The sequence below is a fragment of the Erythrolamprus reginae genome, chromosome 7, assembly GCF_031021105.1.
Source record: "Erythrolamprus reginae isolate rEryReg1 chromosome 7, rEryReg1.hap1, whole genome shotgun sequence".
NCBI classification, from domain to species: domain Eukaryota; kingdom Metazoa; phylum Chordata; class Lepidosauria; order Squamata; family Dipsadidae; genus Erythrolamprus; species Erythrolamprus reginae.
Window position 1 is genome coordinate 80961130 of NC_091956.1, and position 20950 is coordinate 80982079.

The window sequence follows — 20950 nt, forward strand, 5'->3', positions numbered from 1 at the left end:
GCGCTCAAACAGGATCAAAATATTTTTAAAAATGACAGATTTTTACTTATATGATTGTGCAAGATGCGAGCATAACCCAAGTGCCATTCATTTGTTTACTTATTGAGATAGTTATTACCCAGCCTTTTCATCATATTCTCAATTGCTTGTAATTAAACTCTGAAGATGAACAAATATGTAAAATCTTATTTTAATTGTTTACATGACAGAAGGGGTATGAACAAAACTCCTGACTGAACTAATACATTCAGGTTCAATCTGCATCCTTCTGCAAGTCAAATTAAATAGTTTGTCTCTCCAATAATAAGAAGATATCACCAACCTATGTTTGAGAGACTTTAAAAGCCTATTTCTGCAATTACCGGTATAGTTGCAAATATGAATAATGGACCTTTATCCAAGGCAGTATATTTTATTTCATAAAGCTGATGAAGCACTGGCACAAAATAATAGAACTATAGGGGAGGGCTGGAGATAATTTGATTTTTGAAGGCCAATTCAGTCTTACGTTCACCTCCCAAAAACCAAGCCGAACTCTGTGGATATTTGTATATTAGTAGAAGAATAGATTTATGCCTATGTAGGAGAATGAAGTAGAGCACGGCCAAAAGAAACATGAATATGTATGCACTTTTTTTTTTGCCTCCTATTTTAAATACCGGTAATGCTCAATGCAAAAAAATTTAAACAATTTTAAATTTAAATGCCAAACTATGTTATCTTCTTGCAGCTAGCAGAATTGCATAGCCGAAGGCTATACTCTCAGAAAGGCTACGTCATGCATCCTTTTGAATTTTTATGAACTGCTTTTTGATTGGCTGCAATTTAATAGGAATGTAGAATATTGCACTGACAAAAGGATCTTGGTGTCGCTGCAGAATCCATTGTATGTGCTACCATTATGCCGTAGCAAGCTTATAATTAACTAATAACCTTTATCTAAAGAGAGTTTGTGTGCATATGAAAAAAGTAAATTTCAGGACACCTACTGTTTCACGAGATGATGTTTTGCATGGATTCATTAATTTGAGAATATTCGTTCTCAAATATATTCTATTTAAAGCTCAAGGCCAATATGTTCAATTTTTTTTTGCATACCAGCCTCAAACCTCCACCAAATAATGAATACATCATACAGCATCTTTTGGCAAACAATTTAAATGCTTGGCAGGGTGGAGTGATTTAACTCATGAGGGGCAATTGAAGGTTTCACTGGATTTTTAAATGTGCTTTCGTATAAACTTGTATGCAAAATGTTTTTTGCTTTAATCAATAATTACTTCTGATAAATTATGACATCAACTCCCTAGAAAATGTCCAAAGATACTTCACCAGAAGAGCCCTTCACTCCTCCACTCGAAACAGAATATCCTATGAAAATAGACTAACAATCCTGGGCCTAGAAAACCTAGAACTATGACGCCTAAAACACGATCTAAGTATTGTCCACAAGATCATATGCTGCAATGTCCTGCCTGTCAATGACTACTTCAGCTTCAACCGCAACAACACAAGAACACACAACAGATTCAAACTTAATATTAATCGCTCCAAGCTTGACTGTAAAAAATATGACTTTAGCAATCGAGTTGTCGAAGCGTGGAACTCATTACCGGACTCAGTAGTGTCAACCCCTAACCCCCAACATTTCTCCCTTAGACTATCCACAATTGACCTCTCCAGGTTCCTAAGAGGTCAGTAAGGGGCGTACATAATTGTGCCTTTCGTCCCCTGTCCAATTGTCTCTCCTTATCTCATATCTCATATATCTTTTCTTCCTTTCATATATCTTCTCCTCTACTTTTATATCTTTTCTTTATATATAATACTTAATGTCTATCCTCTTCAATATGTATTGTGTATTGGAATAAATGAATGAATGAATGAATGAATGAATGAATGAATGAATGCAAAGCCCTTGTTGTTCCAAGGGCTCGTTCCCTTCAAAATAAATTTGAAAGCTACTAGACCTAAACTTCACACAAAAGTGAGACTCTGGAGAAGGTCTGAATCACTTGTTTACAAGGGTTTTATAAAAAACTTCAACATACAAAAAGCAATTTTAGCCAGGAACTTTATAAGGAAAATCTGGAAGGAAAAAAATAAAATCACACATGAAACAGTATAACTGAATGCACCTCCCTTTGAGAAAAGATTTGTACCATGTGTCCTTTCCTGCTAATATAATACAATAATCTGAAAATTTATCCCATGAGAATTATGTAGTTTTAGAGATCCGTTAGAATAGGAAGAAGCCACACAAGGTCATGTTCTGATAACAAACAATGCCATTTTTGAGGCCATTTTCCTCTTGATCAAGGGTGTCAAACTTGATTTCATTGAGGGTCACTTTAGGGTTGTGCCGAGACGGTCCTTCACTGTTTCCAAGGTGGCCCCTCAGGCCAGATCTAAACATCCTTTGAACTATCCTATGGTTTCCCTCACACAATTGTGATCTGATTATTCTTGAAGACATTTCATAAAGCCAAATAGGTAGCAACTGTTATAGCACTATTAATGTAAGTATTCAGAGAGGGGCGGCATACAAATCTAATATATAGTGATACCTCGTCTTACAAACCCCTCGTCATACCAACGTTTCGAGATACAAACCTGTGTTTAAGATTTTTTTTGCCTCTTCGTCCAAACTATTTTCGCCTTACAAACTCAAGCCACCGCCAATGGGATGCCCCACCTCCGGACTTCTGTTGCCAGCGAAGTGCCTGTTTTTGCACTGCTGGGATTCCCCTGAGGGTCTCCTCCATGGGGAACCCCACTTCTGGACTTCCGTGTTTTTGCGATGCTGCAGGGGAATGCAGCACAAAAACGGGCGCTTCACTGGCAACGGAAGTCGGAGGTGGGGTTTCCCAGCGAGGGGAACCTCAGCAAAATCGCAGCATCACAAAAACACGGAAGTCTGGAGGTTGGGTTTCCCATGGAGGGGAGCCTCAGGGGAATCCCAGCAGTGCAAAAACGGGCGCTTCAGCTGGCAAAAGGGGTGAGTTTTGGGCTTGCACGCATTAATCGCTTTTCCATTGATTCCTAAGGGAAACATTGTTTCGTCTTACAAACTTTTCATCTTACAAACTTCGTCCCGGAACCAATTAAATTCGTAAGACGAGGTATCACTGTATATTAATGCTGCATCCTTTGCACCTTCGGTCAAGTAAGCAGAATAAAAATATCTTAGATCGACCCTAAAGTTGTTTTTGCCAGAAATCAGAATTTTTATTAAGTTTAAAATTGCATGTATTGTTGGCCACCTTGAATGTAGCTAGAAATAACAGGAACAACACCATAACAATGGTTACTGGAAATAACCTAATGAAATTCCTTTGCATTTTTCCTCCTTATTTATCGTTTTTTGTTCCAATTTGCAATTCTAAGCCAGTTTTTCACTCTGAATATATAACTATAGGCCTCGCTCTCTACTTTATGTAAAACACTAATTTTGGGAACCTTTGATTCATTGTTGATTTTTCTAATGCACAAATTTTTTGTTGACTGTATGATTTTGTTTTGTGCATATTCGACAACATGATTTTATCCCAAGTGTTACTGTTTTGTTGAGGAGAATAGTTGCCATTAGTTTTACACAAATATGAACAGTTATTCAGTGCATTTCTGTCTTAACATTTGAGTTAAGGCAGTTGTTTTTGCACTTTTTGCTCTGTCCTTCAGAGAAGCACATTGTAATTCTATGATTTTGTTCTTAAAAAGTAGAACAAGCTTTTATTTATTTTTATTGTTTAATTAACTTCCTTCACTCCTCCACTTGAAACAGAATACCCTCTAAAAGCAGATTATCAATCCTAGGTCTAGAAAGCTTAGAACTACGTCACCTAAAACACGATCTAAGTATTGCCCACAAAATCATATGCTGCAACGTTCTACCTGTCAATGACTACTTCAGCTTCAATCACAACAACACAAGAGCACGCAACAGATTCAAACTTAATATTAACCGCTCCAAACTTGACTGTAAAAAATATGACTTCAGCAACCGAGTTGTCGAAGCGTGGAACTCATTACCTGACTCAGTAGTGTCAATCCCTAACCCCCAACATTTTCCCCTTAGACTATCCACGATTGACCTCTCCAGGTTCCTTAGAGGTCAGTAAGGGGCGTGCATAAGTGCACCAGTGTGCCTTCCGTCCCCTGTCCAATTGTCTCTCCTTATCTCATTTATCTTTTCTTCCTTGCAAATATGTTCACCTATACTTTTATATCTTTTCTTCTATTCTTTTCTTTACTTATATTATTACATATCTTTCTCTTCAATGTGTATTATGTATTGGACTAACCAACTAACTAACTAAATAAATAAACAAACAAACAAATAATGGATTGGTCTTCATATTATGATGCAAAGTCCTTGTGAGACATATGTTCTTAGGCAAGCACAGAGTTCACATAAGTCACTGGGATATGATTGACAGGCAAGAAGGACATAATAATCATATAATTAAAATAATTTAGTCTATTTTTGTATTTTAAAAATGGTTTTAATAGGTATTAGATGGTACTTAAGAACTCTTAGATGTTTCTTTGTGGTCTTCTGTAACACACAAGCCCTGCTTTTTCCCTTTGGATTTCAGTTCATTTGGCTCTTTTTTAATATGGCACTGTCACCTTTTATATTACATTTAATAAATCAAGTTCCTGACTCTACAGAGAACTGCAGAAGGCCATTGGTGACATGGGGACATCATAGGTAGTTATTCTTTTTGTAGCGTGGAGGGGTTAACACTGAGAATGGTAGTAGAAAGCTGACAAAGCAAGCCAAAACCTATCCAAGTTGCCTGGAGCCATATACATTTTAATGGCTTTTTCAGTTTTTTCGTGCGGTAGCAGGCGGTTCCGGAGGTATCTCATTGTTAAACGGGTTATTAATTTAAAAAAATGATTATATTTTTCTTTCTAGAAGATTCTTAGTAAACTTTAATGTATAAGGTTAACTTTATTTTACAAAAAATGTTTTTCTCCAAACCTTTCTCATATTCCTATACTTTAGCCTATTGATAATTTGCAAAATGTATCTATAGCGCAATGCATGTTTGTTTTTAATCTCCACAGCTCAGTCCACTTTTAAAAGATACTGTCTTGAAGAGGACGTACAATGTTACATTAAATAGTCCAGTTATGATTCGAGTGAGAAGTTCCATCTTTAAACCCGCAAGAGGCAGAGAAGACCTTTTTTGTACATCTGATCCACAATATTCAAAGTGAGTATGATAGCCTTCTGCTTGTTTCTTTCTTTCTTTCTTTCTTTCTCTCTCTCTCTCTCTCTCTCTCTCTCTCTCTGTCTTTCTTTCTTTCTTTCCTTCCTTTCTTTCTTTGATTTTTATGCCGCCCTTCTCCTTAGATTCAGGGCGGCTTACAACATGTTAGCAATAGCACTTTTTAAACAGAGCCAGCCTATTGCCCCCATAATCCGGGTCCTCATTTCACCCACCTCGGAAGGATGGAAGGCTGAGTCAACCTTGAGCCGGTGAAGAGATTTGAACCACTGACCTTCAGATCTACAGTCAGCTTCAGTGGCCTGCAGTACAGCACTCTACCTGCTGCGCCACCCCGGCTCATTCTTCTTTTATTGATGTAGCTACGACCATCTCGAGGCATTTTATTCTGTGACGGAACTTCCACCTATCTGCCTCACTTCTTTTTCAATGCTGCCATTTTCTTTAGCCAATCAAGTCTCATTGCTATAAGTCAGTGATGGCGAATCTATGGAACAAGTGCCACAGGTGGCAAGCCATTACCAATGTGTCCGCCAGTTGATTTCCGCCTCACCCAGAGGCTCTGGGAGGGCATTTTTGGCTTCTGGAGAGTGTACGAGGGGATGGGGAGGGCATTTTTGCCCTCCCCAAGCTCCAGGGAACCCTCTGGGCCCAGTAGATGTTGGGAAATAGGCTGTTCCAGGCCTCCAGGGGAGCAGTGGAGGCCATTTTTGCTGTTCTCAGGCATTGAATTATGGGTGTGGGCACTCACATATGCACGATAGCAGATGCACAGCTGCTTTCGGCACCAACACAATCGCAACAACACAAGAGCACGCAACAGATTCAAACTTAATATTAACCGCTCCAAACTTGACTGTAAAAAATATGACTTCAGCAACCGAGTTGTTGAAGCGTGGAACTCATTACCTGACTCAGTAGTGTCAACCCCTAACCCCCAACATTTTTCCCTTAGACTATCCACGATTGACCTCTCCAGGTTCCTAAGAGGTCAGTAAGGGGCGTGCATAAGTGCACCTTCCGTCCCCTGTCCAATTGTCTCTCCTTATCTCATTTATCTTTTCTTCCTTTCAAATATGTCCACCTATACTTTTATATCTTTCCTTCTATTCTTTTCTTTACTTATATTATTACTTATCTTTCTCTTCAATGTGTATTATGTATTGGACTAAATAAATAAATAAAATAAAATAAATCTTCAAGCTAAATTTAAACTCCGTCCCTAACAACCGACCAGAGTTTGTTCTCATGCTTGGACTCTCTCCACAGTACACGGAGAAGACCATTCAGGTAAACCAATGCTCCTTCCTATCTAGAAAAGGCAACTGCGGAAAACCATGATAAATGTACAATCTTTTTGTTATGTCTCTTTGCAGGCAAAGTGAAGCTTCCGTATCTGATAATAAGTGATACCGCTGAAATTTCTCTTGTAAAGGCAACCGTGATTTAGTGTCTTGCATCAACTTGCATAAAAAAAAACCACGAATAAATAAAAAAAACAAAAAAACTGCTCAAGAACAAAGCACTGACTTACATTCTGTAGAAACACAATATCTATTCTGAGAAGATATCCTTTTTTTTGTTTTCAAAATTTTCTTTGTAACAAATGCTACCATCCTATTTTTTTCTCTACATTCCTGATATGTATTCTTGTGTATCTTCAAGAATGAATAAAGAAACCTAAAGGCAATATTCCCTTTTAAATTTATTCTTTGAGTGTGTACCTATTGTACTTTTGAATAGATAATTTTTTTAAAAAAATATTAAATAGAAACATAGCAGACTGACGGCAGAAAAAGACCTCATGGTCCATCTAGTCTGCCCTTATAATATTTCCTGTATTTTATCTTAGGATGGATATATGTTTATCCCAGGCAAGTGTAAATTCAGTTACTGTGGATTTACCAACCACGTCTGCTGGAAGTTTGTTCCAAGGATCTACTACTCTTTCAGTGAAATAATATTTTCTCACGTTGCTTTTGATCTTTCCCCCAACTAACTTCAGATTGTGTCCCCTTGTTCTTGTGTTCACTTTCCTATTAAAAACACTTCCCTCCTGGACCTTATTTAACCCTTTAGCATATTTAAATGTTTCGCTCATCTCCCCCCTTTTCCTTCTGTCCTCCAGACTATACAGATGGAGTTCATTAAGTCTTTCCTGATACGTTTTATGCCTTCCACCATTCTTTTAGCCCGTCTTTGGACCCGTTCAATTTTGTCAATATCTTTTTGTAGGTGAGGTCTCCAGAACTGAACACAGTATTCCAAATGTGGTCTCACATTTATAAGACCACTTAACTCTACTTAAACTGTGGCGGAATACCACATTAAATCATATTAAAACCAACAAGGATGTCAGGGCAATTTTGTTTGCAACACCTGTTTTCCCATTGAGTGCCAGGGTTGATTCAGTTGATCTGGTTGGCTAGATGAGAATCCCTCCCTTCCCTCGTGGATCTATGTGAATCCTTCCTCAAGCGGCACATTGGATGGAAGAGAATCACCATGCGAGATAAGGTAAGTGTAGCAATCTCCTATCAGGGGTATACAATAGCTGTGGTTTTGTGTTAGAAAAGCAGGCATCCACGAATAGCAGATTTTAAGGATCCTTGAACAAAGTTAGGACGAGGGGCCAAACAAATGTTTCTGGGGAATGCTGTTTCAGAGAGCAGGAATCGTAAGCTTTCAAAACAGGAAAAATATCTGGGCAAGACTTTATTGGACTTGGATTTTTCCCTTATTGGGTAGATTGACGAAAGCAGTTTCATAGCTTTAGGTGTATTATTATTATTTATTATTATTATTTATTGGATTTGTATGCCGCCCCTCTCCGCAGACTCGGGGTGGCTAACAACAGTGGTAAAACAACATGAACAATCCAATTAATAAAAACAACTAAAAAACCCTTATTATAAAAAACCAAACATACACACAAACATACCATGCATAACTTGTAATAGCCTAGGGGGAAAGGATAACTTAACATGCCTGGCGACTTAACATGCCTGGCGACAAAGGTGGGTCTTAAGTAATTTGTGAAAGACAAGGAGGGTGGGGGCCGTTCTAATCTCTGGGAGGAGTTGGTTTCAGAGGGCGGGGCCGCCACAGAGAAGGCTCTTCCCCTGGGGTCCGCCAAACGACATTGTTTGGTCGACGGGACCCGGAGAAGGCCAACTCTGTGGGGCCTTATCAGCCGCTGGGATTCGTGCGGTAGAAGGCAGTTCCGGATGTATTCTGGCCCAATGCCATGTAGGGCTTTAAAGGTCATGACCAACACTTTGAATTGTGACCGAAAACTGATCGGCAGCCAGTGCAGGCCGCGGAGTGTTGCAGAAATGTGGGCGAATCTAGGAAGCCCCACGATGGCTCTCGTGGCCGCATTCTGCATGATCTGAAGTTTCCGAACACTTTTCAAAGGTAGCCCCATGTAGAGAGCGTTGCAGTAATCGAACCTCGAGGTGATGAGGGCATGAGCAGTATGTATGTATGTATGTATGTATTGATTTGATTTGATTTGATTTGTATGCCGCCCCCTCTCCGTAGACTCGGGGCGGTTAACAACAATAATAAAAACAGCATATGACAAATCTAATATTTAAAATAACTTAAAAAAAACCTTATTAAAGACCAAACAAGCACACACACAAACATACCATGCATAAATTGTATAGGCCTAGGGGGAAAGCATATCTCAGTTCCCCCATGCCTGACGACAGAGGTGGGTTTTAAGGAGCTTGCGAAAGGCGAGGAGGGTAGGGGCAATTCTGATCTCTGGGGGGTAGCTGGTTCCAGAAGGCAGGGGCCGCCACAGAGAAGGCTTTTCCCCTGGGTCCTGCCAATCGACATTGTTTTGTCGACGGGACCCGGAGAAGGCCAACTCTGTGGGACCTAACTGGTCGCTGGGATTCGTGCGGCAGAAGGCGGTCCCGGAGATATTCATATATTCATATATCAAACTCAATTAAATCTTGAAAGTACAAATTGGCTCATCTCTCTAGGTCAGTGAACAGCCAGACCAGATTTATCAAATGCAAATGGGTACCATTTTAAGCATGCCTAGATGTTCTGCCGGGCTCTCTGGTAGACTCCTCCCAAAAATTCACAGGTACAAATTTCAGACACACACACGTTTGAAAATTCAAAACAATGTTGTTTATAATGAAAATTCACTTAAACCAAGCCCTCTTTTGGTATAGCAAAGAGCACTGGTCTCCAAACAAACTGGTAATTTATACAAGTCCCTTATCAGTTCTGTGATACTTAGCTTGCAGCTGTGAGGCAATTCACAGTCCTTCTTTCACAAAGTGAAACACCCTTTGCTCTGGTTTAGTTTCAAAGCAGGGAAAAATCAGCACACAAAAGGTCAAAGTCAGTAAAGCAGGCACGAAACACAAGGATCAGATAATCCTCCACAATGGCCAAACCCACAGGCTGCTCTTTATAGCAGCCTCACTAATGACCACAGCCCCACCCAACCACAGGTGGCCTCATTTTCTTTGATAATAATCTTTCAGTTGTTGTTGCCTATGCATCGCTCTCCGCATGCGTGGCTGTATCATTAACTCTTGTTCTGAATCCAAGGAGGAGCTAGATAATTGATCTCCTTCTGAGCTGTCTGCCACACTCTCCTCCTCCCTGTCACTCATGTCTTCTTGGTCAGAGGAGCCTTCATCATCAGATTCCACCGGGGGCAAAACAGGCCTGCAGCACGGGGATGTCTCCCCCACATCCACAGTCCTTGGGGCAGGAGCTGGGCCAGAGCTAACCACAACACCTAGAAGACCTAATATTCCCGTGAAAGTGATGGCTTAATATGAGAAATAGGGTATTGCCTACCTGAAATCAGACACAGCATTGGAGTCACCAGATGCTATGTTTAGAATATAAATGAAGACGTTTAATTTTGAATGCAAATTACCACTAGCCTGCATATACAGTGATGTCTTCAGATTCTTTCATTATCTATAATAGTAGAACTAATGACCATGACACTGTTTTGAAGAAAACAGTTTCTAGCACTTAACAAGGTGTTTGTAGCAGTGTGGGATTCATAAGGGATCGACCCCACAATCTGTTACTGTTGTGCCTTTCTCTCTCCTAGTTTAATGATGAGTGAAACTTATTATTTAAATTGGCTGTCAACTGATACAGAAATGAAAGCCATTAAAGAAAGACTTGAAACTGCAAAATTTGCATAATTTGTATTCTTGAAAGGAGACTCAAAATGAGTTTTATGTAGACAATATACAGATGTAAGTGCTAGTCTTAACAAAGCACAAAAGCTAACTACCAATTAAAAAGAATACTGAATCTATCATTGCTATTGTCAGCAATCAAGTGCCTTAAACTGACGGTAATTCTACTGATCATTTTTTTTTTATCATATACTAATAAAGAACTACTACATCATAATCAATTAGGAGTCATTCACAGTAATATTAGATGTACAGTACGTTGCAGGCAAAATGTGATAGCATCCATGCATTTACATGCCAATTCCATTTTAATTAATTAAAACATCTACGTGCAACTAGCAAGTTACACTAAGACAAGTGTGAATTGTTATCTTATTTCAAAGTACTGTAACTATGTTAAGGCATGGAATGAAGCTTAAAAAGATATGTGAGGATGTTAAGAAGCAAATGTTTAACATATAAATTACAAGAAGGAAAAAATATATATTGAAATTACAGGGGGAAATACTGCCGCACGAATCCCAGCGACCAGTTAGGTCCCACAGAGTGGGCCTTCTCTGGGTCCCATCAACTAAACAATGTAGTTTGGCGGGACCCAGGGGAAGAGCCTTCTCTGTGGCGGCCCCGGCCCTCTGGAACCAACTCCCCCCAGAGATTGGAACAGCCCACACCCTCCTTGCCTTTCGTAAAAACCCACCTCTGCCGTCAGGCATGGGGGAACTAAGATATTTTTTTCCCCCTAGGCTTGTACAATTTATGCATGGTATGTTTGTATGTATGATTGGTTTTATAACAAGGGTTTTTAGCTGTTTTAGTATTGGATTTTTACATTCTGTTTTTATCACTGTTGTTAGCCGCCCCGAGTCTCCAGAGAGGGGCAGCATACAAATGCAATCAATCAATCAATCAATCAATCAACAAACAAACAAACAGACAGACAGACAGACAGACAGACAGACAGTATGTCCATGCAAAAAACATTTCATCAATATTATTGCAGTGTGTAAAAAGTAAATGACATTAAGTGTTTTTATCAAGGCAACCTGGTCTGTCTAAGCATGGGATGGAGCATACTGTTCCCACTTAATCTCTCTCCTTATATAGCCGATCCAAGCCAAGAGAGCCCGTGGCTTAGAGGTTAATACGTCTACCTAACATGCAAGTAGTCTGGGTTCGAATCCCAGAAGCGTACAGCTAGCTGGTGAGAGCTAAATGGCTTAAAATAGATCTATACTAGTCTCTCTTTAGTTCTTTGTCAGTAATCATAAATTTAACATAAAAATAATTTGTTCTAAAAGCAATGGCCTGCGAAGGCTCCTGGATTGGGGCTGAAAAACGAAAGTGGAAGCAGTATGTTCCCTGCCATATTTGGGTAGACCAAGTTGCTTTGATAAAACACACTTAAGTTTGTTAAGCTATTAAAAATATTAAAACATAAAAGATGCCTAAACCAGATAGATTATCAGGTACTTGTTATACAGTATATGTTTTGAGGATGAACTTTTGCAACCTTTACAAAACATGGTGAATTCTAGCCTACAGAAGGGAAAGATGCCAGAGAATTGAAAGTAGCCAATAGAGCACTAATAACAAAAGAGGTACAAGATTTGACTTTGACAAGAAACTATAGGTCAATATCATTATTGAATAATAAATAAAACTACTCTTACTGATTCTGAAAATAATTTTGCAAGACCTTATTCGTGAGGATGAATATGGGTTTTTACCTAACGTATAAGACAATATTAGAAACGTGGTTGGCTATTTTAGAATATTTAATATAATATATGTTTTATAATATATAATATAATGTAATAACAGAGTTGGAAGAGACCTTGAAAGTCTTCAATTCCAACCCCCTGCTTAGGCAGGAAACATTACACCACTTCAGACAAATGGTTATCCAACATCTCCTTGAAAACGTCCAGTGTTGGAGTATTCACAACTTCTGGAAGCAAGTTGTTCCACTGATTAATTGTTCTGACTGTCAGGAAATTTCTCCTTAGTTCTAAATTGCTTCTTTCCTTGATTAGTTTCCACCCATTGCTTCTTGTCCTAACTTCAGGTGCTTTGGAGAATAACTAGACACCCTCTTGTTTGTGGTGGCCCCTGAGATATTAGCTGCTATCATGTCTCCCCTAGTCCTTCTTTTCATTCAACCAAGTTCCTGAAACAGTTCTGTATACATTTTATTCTCCAGTCCCCTAATAAAATTTGTCGGTCTTCTCTGCACTCTTTCTAGAGTCTCCACATCTTTTTTACATCATGGTGACCAAAACTGAATCCATTATTCCAAATGTGGCCTTACCAAGGCACCATAAAGTAGTATTAACACTTCAATTGATCTTGATTCTATCCCTCTGTTTATTTGAAGTAACTTAATGAAAAAATAATCTGCATCAATTTTCTTAAATCAGAGAAGATCTTTGATCATTTTAGCTGGTCTTTCTTGTTCAAAGTTTTGGAAGATGGGAACTTTGCAGAGAACTTCATAAAATGGAAAATTCCCTAACATTCTGGACTTCAGTCGCAACCTCTGCTGTTTAAAAGCAAAAATTATACCCTCCAATTTGTGCCATTGAAATAGAATCTTTTTCTAATTTAATCTATCAGTAAAAGAAAGAATACTCTTTTGTCTAATGCAGGGTTCTAATAGAAAATTCTTTTAAGAACCATTACAGCTGTTTTAACAATCTTCAGATTTATATTAAAATGCTGCTACCAATCTTGATCCCTTGTTTTCTTACTGACAAAGTGCATAATAGCACCCCTTTGGATAATTTCATATTCTTGCAAATCTTGAATTCATTCTATATACTTTATCAATTTCTGCCTTTTTATCTGTCTCGTTCCAATCCAAACAATTCAGGGACATCTACTCTACCACAGATGTTCAACCAAAGCTCTAGAAACATAGAAGACTGACAGCAGAAAAAGACCTCATGGTCCATCTAGTCTGTTCCATGTTTCTTTTCTCATGTTTCTTTTAGTTTCTTTGGCTGATTGTTTCTTATCCCTATCTCAATAGCATTTCTAGGGCAAGATAGAATAATGCAATGTGTTCGTACTGGTTATGTTGGGTTCAAAATGGATCCATCAGCCAGTGTTACTCCCTCTGTTAGTTCTCTATTTTTTGCATAACTTTTCTCATGTACTGTGCTTCATAAATTGTTTTAGGCAATATTAAATATATTACCATAATATAGAAACATAGAAGACTGACGGCAGAAAAAGACCTCATGGTCCATCTAGTCTGCCCTTATACTATTTCCTGTATTTTATCTTACAATGGATATATGTTTATCCCAGGCATGTTTAAATTCAGTTACTGTGGATTTACCAACCACGTATGCTGAAAGTTTGTTCCAAGGATCTACTACTCTTTCAGTGAAATAATATTTTCTCACGTTGCTTTTGATCTTTCCCCCAACTAACTTCAGATTGTGTCCCCTTGTTCTTGTGTTCACTTTCCTATTAAAAACACTTCCCTCCTGGACCTTATTTAACCCTTTAACATATTTAAATGTTTCGATCATGTCCCCCCTTTTCCTTCTGTCCTCCAGACTATACAGATTGAGTTCATGAAGTCTTTCCTGATACGTTTTATGCTTAAGACCTTCCACCATTCTTGTAGCCCGTCTTTGGACCCGTTCAATTCTGTTTCTCTTTCTTTCAATCAGGAAATACACTATTCTTAAAATCCAGAAAAAGAAAGATTATTACACAAGCAAGTGGAATAGTGAAAGGAACAGTGACAATATTATAATTATTTTAATTGGCAACACCATTCTGTGAAATGGTAGAAGAGTTAACTTCTGTGTATAATTAGTAGATAATGTTGTTTTCCACAACTCAGTTATCTAACTTTTCTAAACTAAGCACCCTTCTTAAAACTGACACAAAACTACATTCATCACACCTTTCCCAAGATTATAATTATGAATTACAGCAGGCATCTACTATGTTGGTAAGTGTCATCTTTGAAAAAGGAAAGAAAAACCCTAAACCCACAGACTTGCCCTTGATTTAACAGTAAAACCAACTATTTTTTTATTTCAATCACACATTGGCACAGTGAAAGGGACATTCTCAAACAGTTTCTTCTATAAAGCTTAATTTGTAGAGTCAGTTCTTCATCTAGTTTTGATGACAAGCGATAATGTCTATGTAGCACTGGCTTTTCTTCATTGCTAAAACATTTTGTTCTCTAAGGATATAATCCTAGTAAGTGGGGAAAAAGTTCTGTTGGCCTCATTTGGACTTATGCCTCAGCAGAGAGGCCTTGAAGCAGAGGTGGTAATGTGAGCGCATGTGACCACCTCTGCACATGCGCACGACCACTTGCTCATGCGCTTTACTTGTGCGCGTGCCTTTTGCGCATGTGCAAAGCCTTGAAAACTTGCTAAATAGGATGGTATTACATCCTGGTGGGTGGACAGGCCCAAACGATACTGGTTGGCTAGAAGCAGCAGAATACAGTGGTACCTCTACTTAAGAACTTAATTTGTTCCGTAACCAGGTTCTTAAGGAGAAATGTTCTTAAGTAGAAGCAATTTTTCCCATAGGAATCAATGTAAATAATATGTGCAAACCCATTAGGAAAGAAATATAAGCTTGGAATTTGGGTGGGAGGAGGAGGAAGAAGAAGAGGAGGAGGACAGTCGCTGCCGAAGGAGGAAGGTGAGGTGAACGCCCCCTTTTTCCTTTCCGCGCCCAGACGCTCCGGGAGGCAACCTTGTACTGGGTGTGTGGGAGGCAGCGCAAGGGAGTCACCATCTTGGTCAGTAAGCCACTCCCATCCAGTCACATGACCTTTAAGCCACCCCCGGTCACATGATTGTCAAGCCACGCCCACAGTGTGGTAGTAAACATTTTTGCAGCCCTTCACTGCTCACATATATGAATATAGAAGGAAATATAAAAATGTCTTCCTAAATTGATTTTGGATTATATTTACTGTTGTTGGAGTAAATCAGTGGTTCTGCTAAATTAAAATTTGGAATTAAATGTATAGCATTTAAATACCTGTCATTCCTTAAAGTAATCATTCTTCATTTTGGAATGATCACCACATGAGATATGGGAAGAACATTTTATTTTTTTGTGGGAGTAAACTTTGCTTTGACCTTCCCTTCATTTCCTCAATTTGTAGTAGAGATTTCCTCCTCAGTTGCCCAGTGTTTGAAATTTGGTCAAATCAACAGACATTTGGATCAGTATTTATGAGCATCTAATCTTTTGCTCATGGGACAAAAAGGCTGAGTGGTTGTTTCCAGGATAATTCTTCAGCCGTTATCTTCGGCCTCCAGGATTAGTGCACTGCAGCTAAGAGATATAAAACTTATCCATTAGGAATATAGCTCCCAAATTAATTTGGAGTTGATGATTTATATGGATATACAGGAGATGTAAAATTTTCGGCCTTATTTTGGCCTCATCAGCTAGCCATACCCACTGGGACTTGAACCTGCAACCTTTGCCTTGTAAGGCAGAGAATTATCCTCTAGGCTACAGTATCCAATCCCTTCAGCTCTGCACCAGGAAAGGGTTACATATTTTTGTGTCGAATCACCCTGTAGATTGTATATATGTAGATTGTTCTGAGTACGGGTTTTGCCCCGTGTAATATTTTGCATGTCTATATATATATACACACACACATAGTAAAATACATGATGAAGGTTATAGAGGAGCTACTCATAGTAAAACATATCAATGAAAGAATAGAAGAAGAGATATAGGAATAGAAGAAAGGAATAGGAGATATAGGAGAGCAATAGGACAGGGGACGGAAGGCACTCTAGTGCACTTGTACTCGCCCCTTACTGACCTCTTAGGAATCTGGATAGGTCAACCGCAGATAATCTAATGGTAAAGGATGCCACTATTCATTGACTAAGTGAAGTTGGGCTGAAAATTGAACCCTCTCTGCTCCTCTCACTTTATTTCAAAAGTATTTGAGTTTAGAAAGGAGACACTGTTGTTTTTTCTGCTGATTTTTGATGCTTCTGACCCTGAATCACATTGGTGAACTCTTATCTCCACTTCCATCATCCACAACATTTTGAGATTTCAATCATCTTAAAGTTTTGGAAAATGTTACTTACGAATAATTATGTCATCTGTGATGTCTTGTGTGAACAAAATTGTTCCATATTTGTTTCTTCCACCTTTCCCTTGTCTTTCAATGCTTAATTATAAATGGTATAAATGAAGTTAGTTGGGGGAATGATCAAAAGCAACATGAGAAAATATTATTTTACTGAAAGAGTAGTAGATCCTTGGAACAAACTTCCAGCAGACGTGGTTGGTAAATCCACAGTAACTGAATCTAAACATGCCTGGGAAAAACATAGATCCATACTAAGATAAAATACAAAAAATAGTATAAGGGCAGACTAGATGGACCGTGAGGTCTTTTTCTGCCGTCAGTCTTCTATGTTTCTATGTATGTGAGAAAGACCTTGGGAACTAGGGCCCAAAGTTGCTACCTTGAGAGCGGTCAGATAAGAGACAAGATAGCCCATAGTTTCTCAGTCTTGTCAACTTTAAGTTGTGTGGACTTCAACGCCTAGAATTCCCCAGCCAGCATTGTCCATGGCTACATAGCCTGTTTCAGTGGTGGGCAGCACCAGTGTGGTCAGGTGCTCCGTCCCGGTAGGAAATAGCAGGATGTGCATGTCCAACCTCCTGCTTAGGCAGGAAACCCTACACTATGATGTTGTGGTTGGCTCTGGCCCAGCTCCTGCCCCAGGGAATGTGGAGGTGGATGCAGGGGAAACTTCAATATGTCATAGGCCTGTGTTATTGCAGAGTCAGTTCAGAGTTTAGTTTCCTCGGACGAAGAAGAAGGTGGGAGTGACTTGGAAGAGGGGGGCTTGGCACACAGCCCAGGCAGTCAATCTCCATTATCTTCCATTGATTCAGATGAAGACGTCTTGGACCCATCCAAGCGCAGAATTATGCATCGAAGAGACCAAGTAAGGACATATTACAGGAGATAAGAGAGGCCACCTGTGGTTGAGTGGGACTCCAGTAATTAGGGCTGCTGCTATAAATAGCAGCGTGTGGGTTTGGCCGTTGTGGAAGAGTATCTGATCGGAGTTGTGGAAGAGTATCTGATCGGAGTTCTTCAGGAATCGTGTGTTGCTGTTTTCTGGACTTTGTTTGTTGCTTTTTCATTCCTTTGAAACCAAAGCAGAGCAACATGTGTGTGTGTGTGTGTCTCACTTCGTTGGAAGAAGAAGGGGTGTGAAGTTTCTTCACAGCTGCTAGCTAAGTACTTAATGACTGCTTAAGGGAAATTGTACAGACTACCCGGTTGTTTTGGGACGAGTGCTCTTTGCAATACAAAAAGAGTGCTTAGTTTATTTTGGGATAAAGAACATTGTTTTGAATTTTCAAACGTGTGTGTGTGTCTGAAATTTGTACCCTTGAATTTTCGGGAGGCTCCTACCTGAGAGCCCGGCAGAACACTATGATATTCACATTTTTGTCTCAGGACAGTAGAGGAAGAAGATATATCCAGATATCTGATTTCTATTTATACACTCAAAACTAAAGCATTAAAGAAGTCAGATCTGTCATTGCTACCCCCCTGACTGATTTGTTTAACCAATCCCTGTTAACAGATGTTCCTGAGGATTGGAGAATGGTCAGTGTTGTGCCTATCCACAAGAAGGGCAGTAGAGAAGCTGGTAACTACAGGCCAGTTAGCTTGACAAGAAGGGCAGTAGAGAAGCTGGTAACTGCAGGCCAGTTAGCTTGACATCAGTTGTAGTTAAAATGATGGATACTCTACTCAAAAAGAGGATAAATCAGCACCTAAAAAACAATAACTTATTAGACCCAAATCTGCATGGCTTTACTGAAGGCAAATCATGTCAGACTAATCTCATTGATTTCTTTGACTATGTCACAGTTGGATGAAGGTGGTGCCGTGGATATTGCCTATCTGGACTTCAGCAAAGCCTTTGATACGGTTCCACATAAAGAGCTGATAGATAAATTAGTGAAGATTGGACTTAATCCCTGGATAGTTCAATGGATTTGCAGCTGGCTGAAGCGTAGAGTTATTGTTAACGGCGAGTATTCTGAGCAGAGAAGGGTTACAAGCGGTGTGCCACAAGGGCCACATTTTTGTCTCTGCTTTAAATCAGGACAGGAGAGGAAGAAGATATCTCCACTGCATCACTTTTTCCTTCCACCTTGCAGCAAAAATATATATATATTTTTAATAATGAACACTGCGAAGAAGCGGTCAAGCACTTTTACCGCTGTCGTTTTACCCTAGTGACAACTTGCTGGGGTGAAAGTGTGAGTTCAAAGTGTCAGCTATCCAAATCACATTACTCTACCTCATCTAGACTTCCGTTTGGTCCCTGCCCATCACTGAACTGCATAAGGCTGTCTAATGGACACTTAGACTAATTATGGCTAACCTATTATCCTAGCTTGAGCACCAATTTTATCCGCCCATTAGTGATAGGGAGGATGAGTTTTTATGCTTTTTGTGAGCGAAGGCATTGTGCCAGCTTTCTATTAGAACCCTTGGGATCTCATGTACTCAAACATATGTACGCATTGGGATATGAAGGAGACAGAATTTTGTCATCCAAGCAGTTTATAACAATAGTACTGAGGGTCATTTTTCCATCTAAATCTCTCTGATTTCTATTTATGCACTCAAAACTAAAGCATATACAATATGCAAAAGATGGCATTAATTTCAAAAGCTGATACATATTTATATAGAATAGAATAGAATAGAATTTTTTATTGGCCAAGTGTGATTGGACACACAAGGAATTTGTCTTGGTGCATATGCTCTCAACGTACATAAAATAAAATATACATTTGTCAAGAATCATATGCAAAGTTGTAGCAATATACAGATAATACTTGGCTTACAATAGTTCATTTAATGACCATTCAAAGTTATAATTATATTGTATTGGCAGTTCTGTGTTAGCAAATACTTCAGAAGAAAAGGATTTAGAGGTAGTGATTTCTGACAGTCTCAAAATGGGTGAACAGTGCAGTCAGGCGGTAGGGAAAGCAAGTAGGATGCTTGGCTGCATAGCTAGAGGTATAACAAGCAGGAAGAGGGAGATTATGATCCCGCTATATACAGTGCTGGTGAGACCACATTTGGAATACTGTGTTCAGTTCTGGAGACCTCACCTACAAAAAGATATTGACAAAATTGAACGGGTCCAAAGACGGGCTACAAGAATGGTGGAAGGTCTTAAGCATAAAACGTATCAGGAAAGACTTCATGAACTCAATCTGTATAGTCTGGAGGACAGAAGGAAAAGGGGGGGCATGATCTAAACATTTAAATATGTTAAAGGGTTAAATAAGGTACAGGAGGGAAGTGTTTTTAATAGGAAAGTGAACACAAGAACAAGGGGACACAATCTGAAGTTAGTTGGGGGAAAGATCAAAAGCAACATGAGAAAATATTATTTGACTGAAAGAGTAGTAGATGCTTGGAACAAACTTCCAGCAGACGTTGGTAAATCCACAGTCACTGAATTTAAACATGCCTGGGATAAACATATATCCATCCTAAGATAAAATACAGAAAATAGTATAAGGGCAGACTAGATGGACCATGAGGTCTTTTTCTGCCGTCAGACTTCTATGTTTCTATGTTTCTATAAACACACTGAAAAAAGTGACTTATCCAGTGATGGGCTCCTATAGGTACAATCAGGTACGCAGAATCGGTAGAAAGATTTTTGCATTTTTTCTCTTTTTTTCCCTTCTGGGCTCCGCGTATGTTTTTCCTATCACAGTAAATGAGGTTGAATGTGTATAATTTTAGAAGAGTGAGTGTGTGTACATACACATACAGTTTATATGGTAGATAATGTATATTTTTGTGTGCCTGTGTGTAATATGTATGTACACACATGGTATATATACCGTAAATGGAATTAAATAGTACATTTTGGATGTTCAGTAATTTATTTATTTTATTTATTTATTTATTAGATTTGCATGCCGCCCCTTTCCATAGACTCTGTAATAGTAAATTGTATCTCTGAGGCGAAGAGAGGCCAGGCTCCCTAACCCTAACCCAAACTCTTGATATGAGTGATATCAAGTTGGCCAACTTTAAGCCAGTCACATGACCTTTAAGCCGCCCCTGGTCACATGATCGGCAAGCCACTTCCACCTGGTCACATGGTTGGCAAGCCACACCCACAAAATAAGCCACGCCCACACTATGGTAGTGAAAAAAATTGCAGCCCTTCACTGCTTATGACCATTTTTCATACTTACAACCCGTTGCAGCATCCCCTTGTCACATGATCAATATTCAGATGCTTGGCAACTGGTTCACATTTATGAAAGTTACAGATCCTCTTTTGTGACTTTCTGATAAGCAAAGTCAATGGGGAAACAGGTTCTTGACAAGAAGAATGACTGTTTATATCTACAATATCTCTCCATATTTTTGGTTTTCAGTAAACAACTATTTTTAGGTTCCATTCCATTCATTTATTT

The 20950-nt window shown here is 39.1% G+C and overlaps 1 protein-coding gene across 1 annotated transcript in view; it reads left to right on the plus strand.

Moving 5' to 3' along the window:
• STPG2 (sperm tail PG-rich repeat containing 2) overlaps positions 1-6930 on the plus strand; it is a 198314-nt gene extending 191384 nt beyond the window's left edge. The window contains exons 13-14 of the mRNA XM_070757988.1: positions 5077-5225; positions 6617-6930. Coding sequence (XP_070614089.1) covers positions 5077-5225; positions 6617-6650 — 183 coding nt within the window. The 3' untranslated portion in view covers positions 6651-6930. The remainder of the gene's footprint in view (positions 1-5076; positions 5226-6616) is intronic.
• The last annotated feature ends 14020 nt before the right edge of the window (positions 6931-20950 follow it).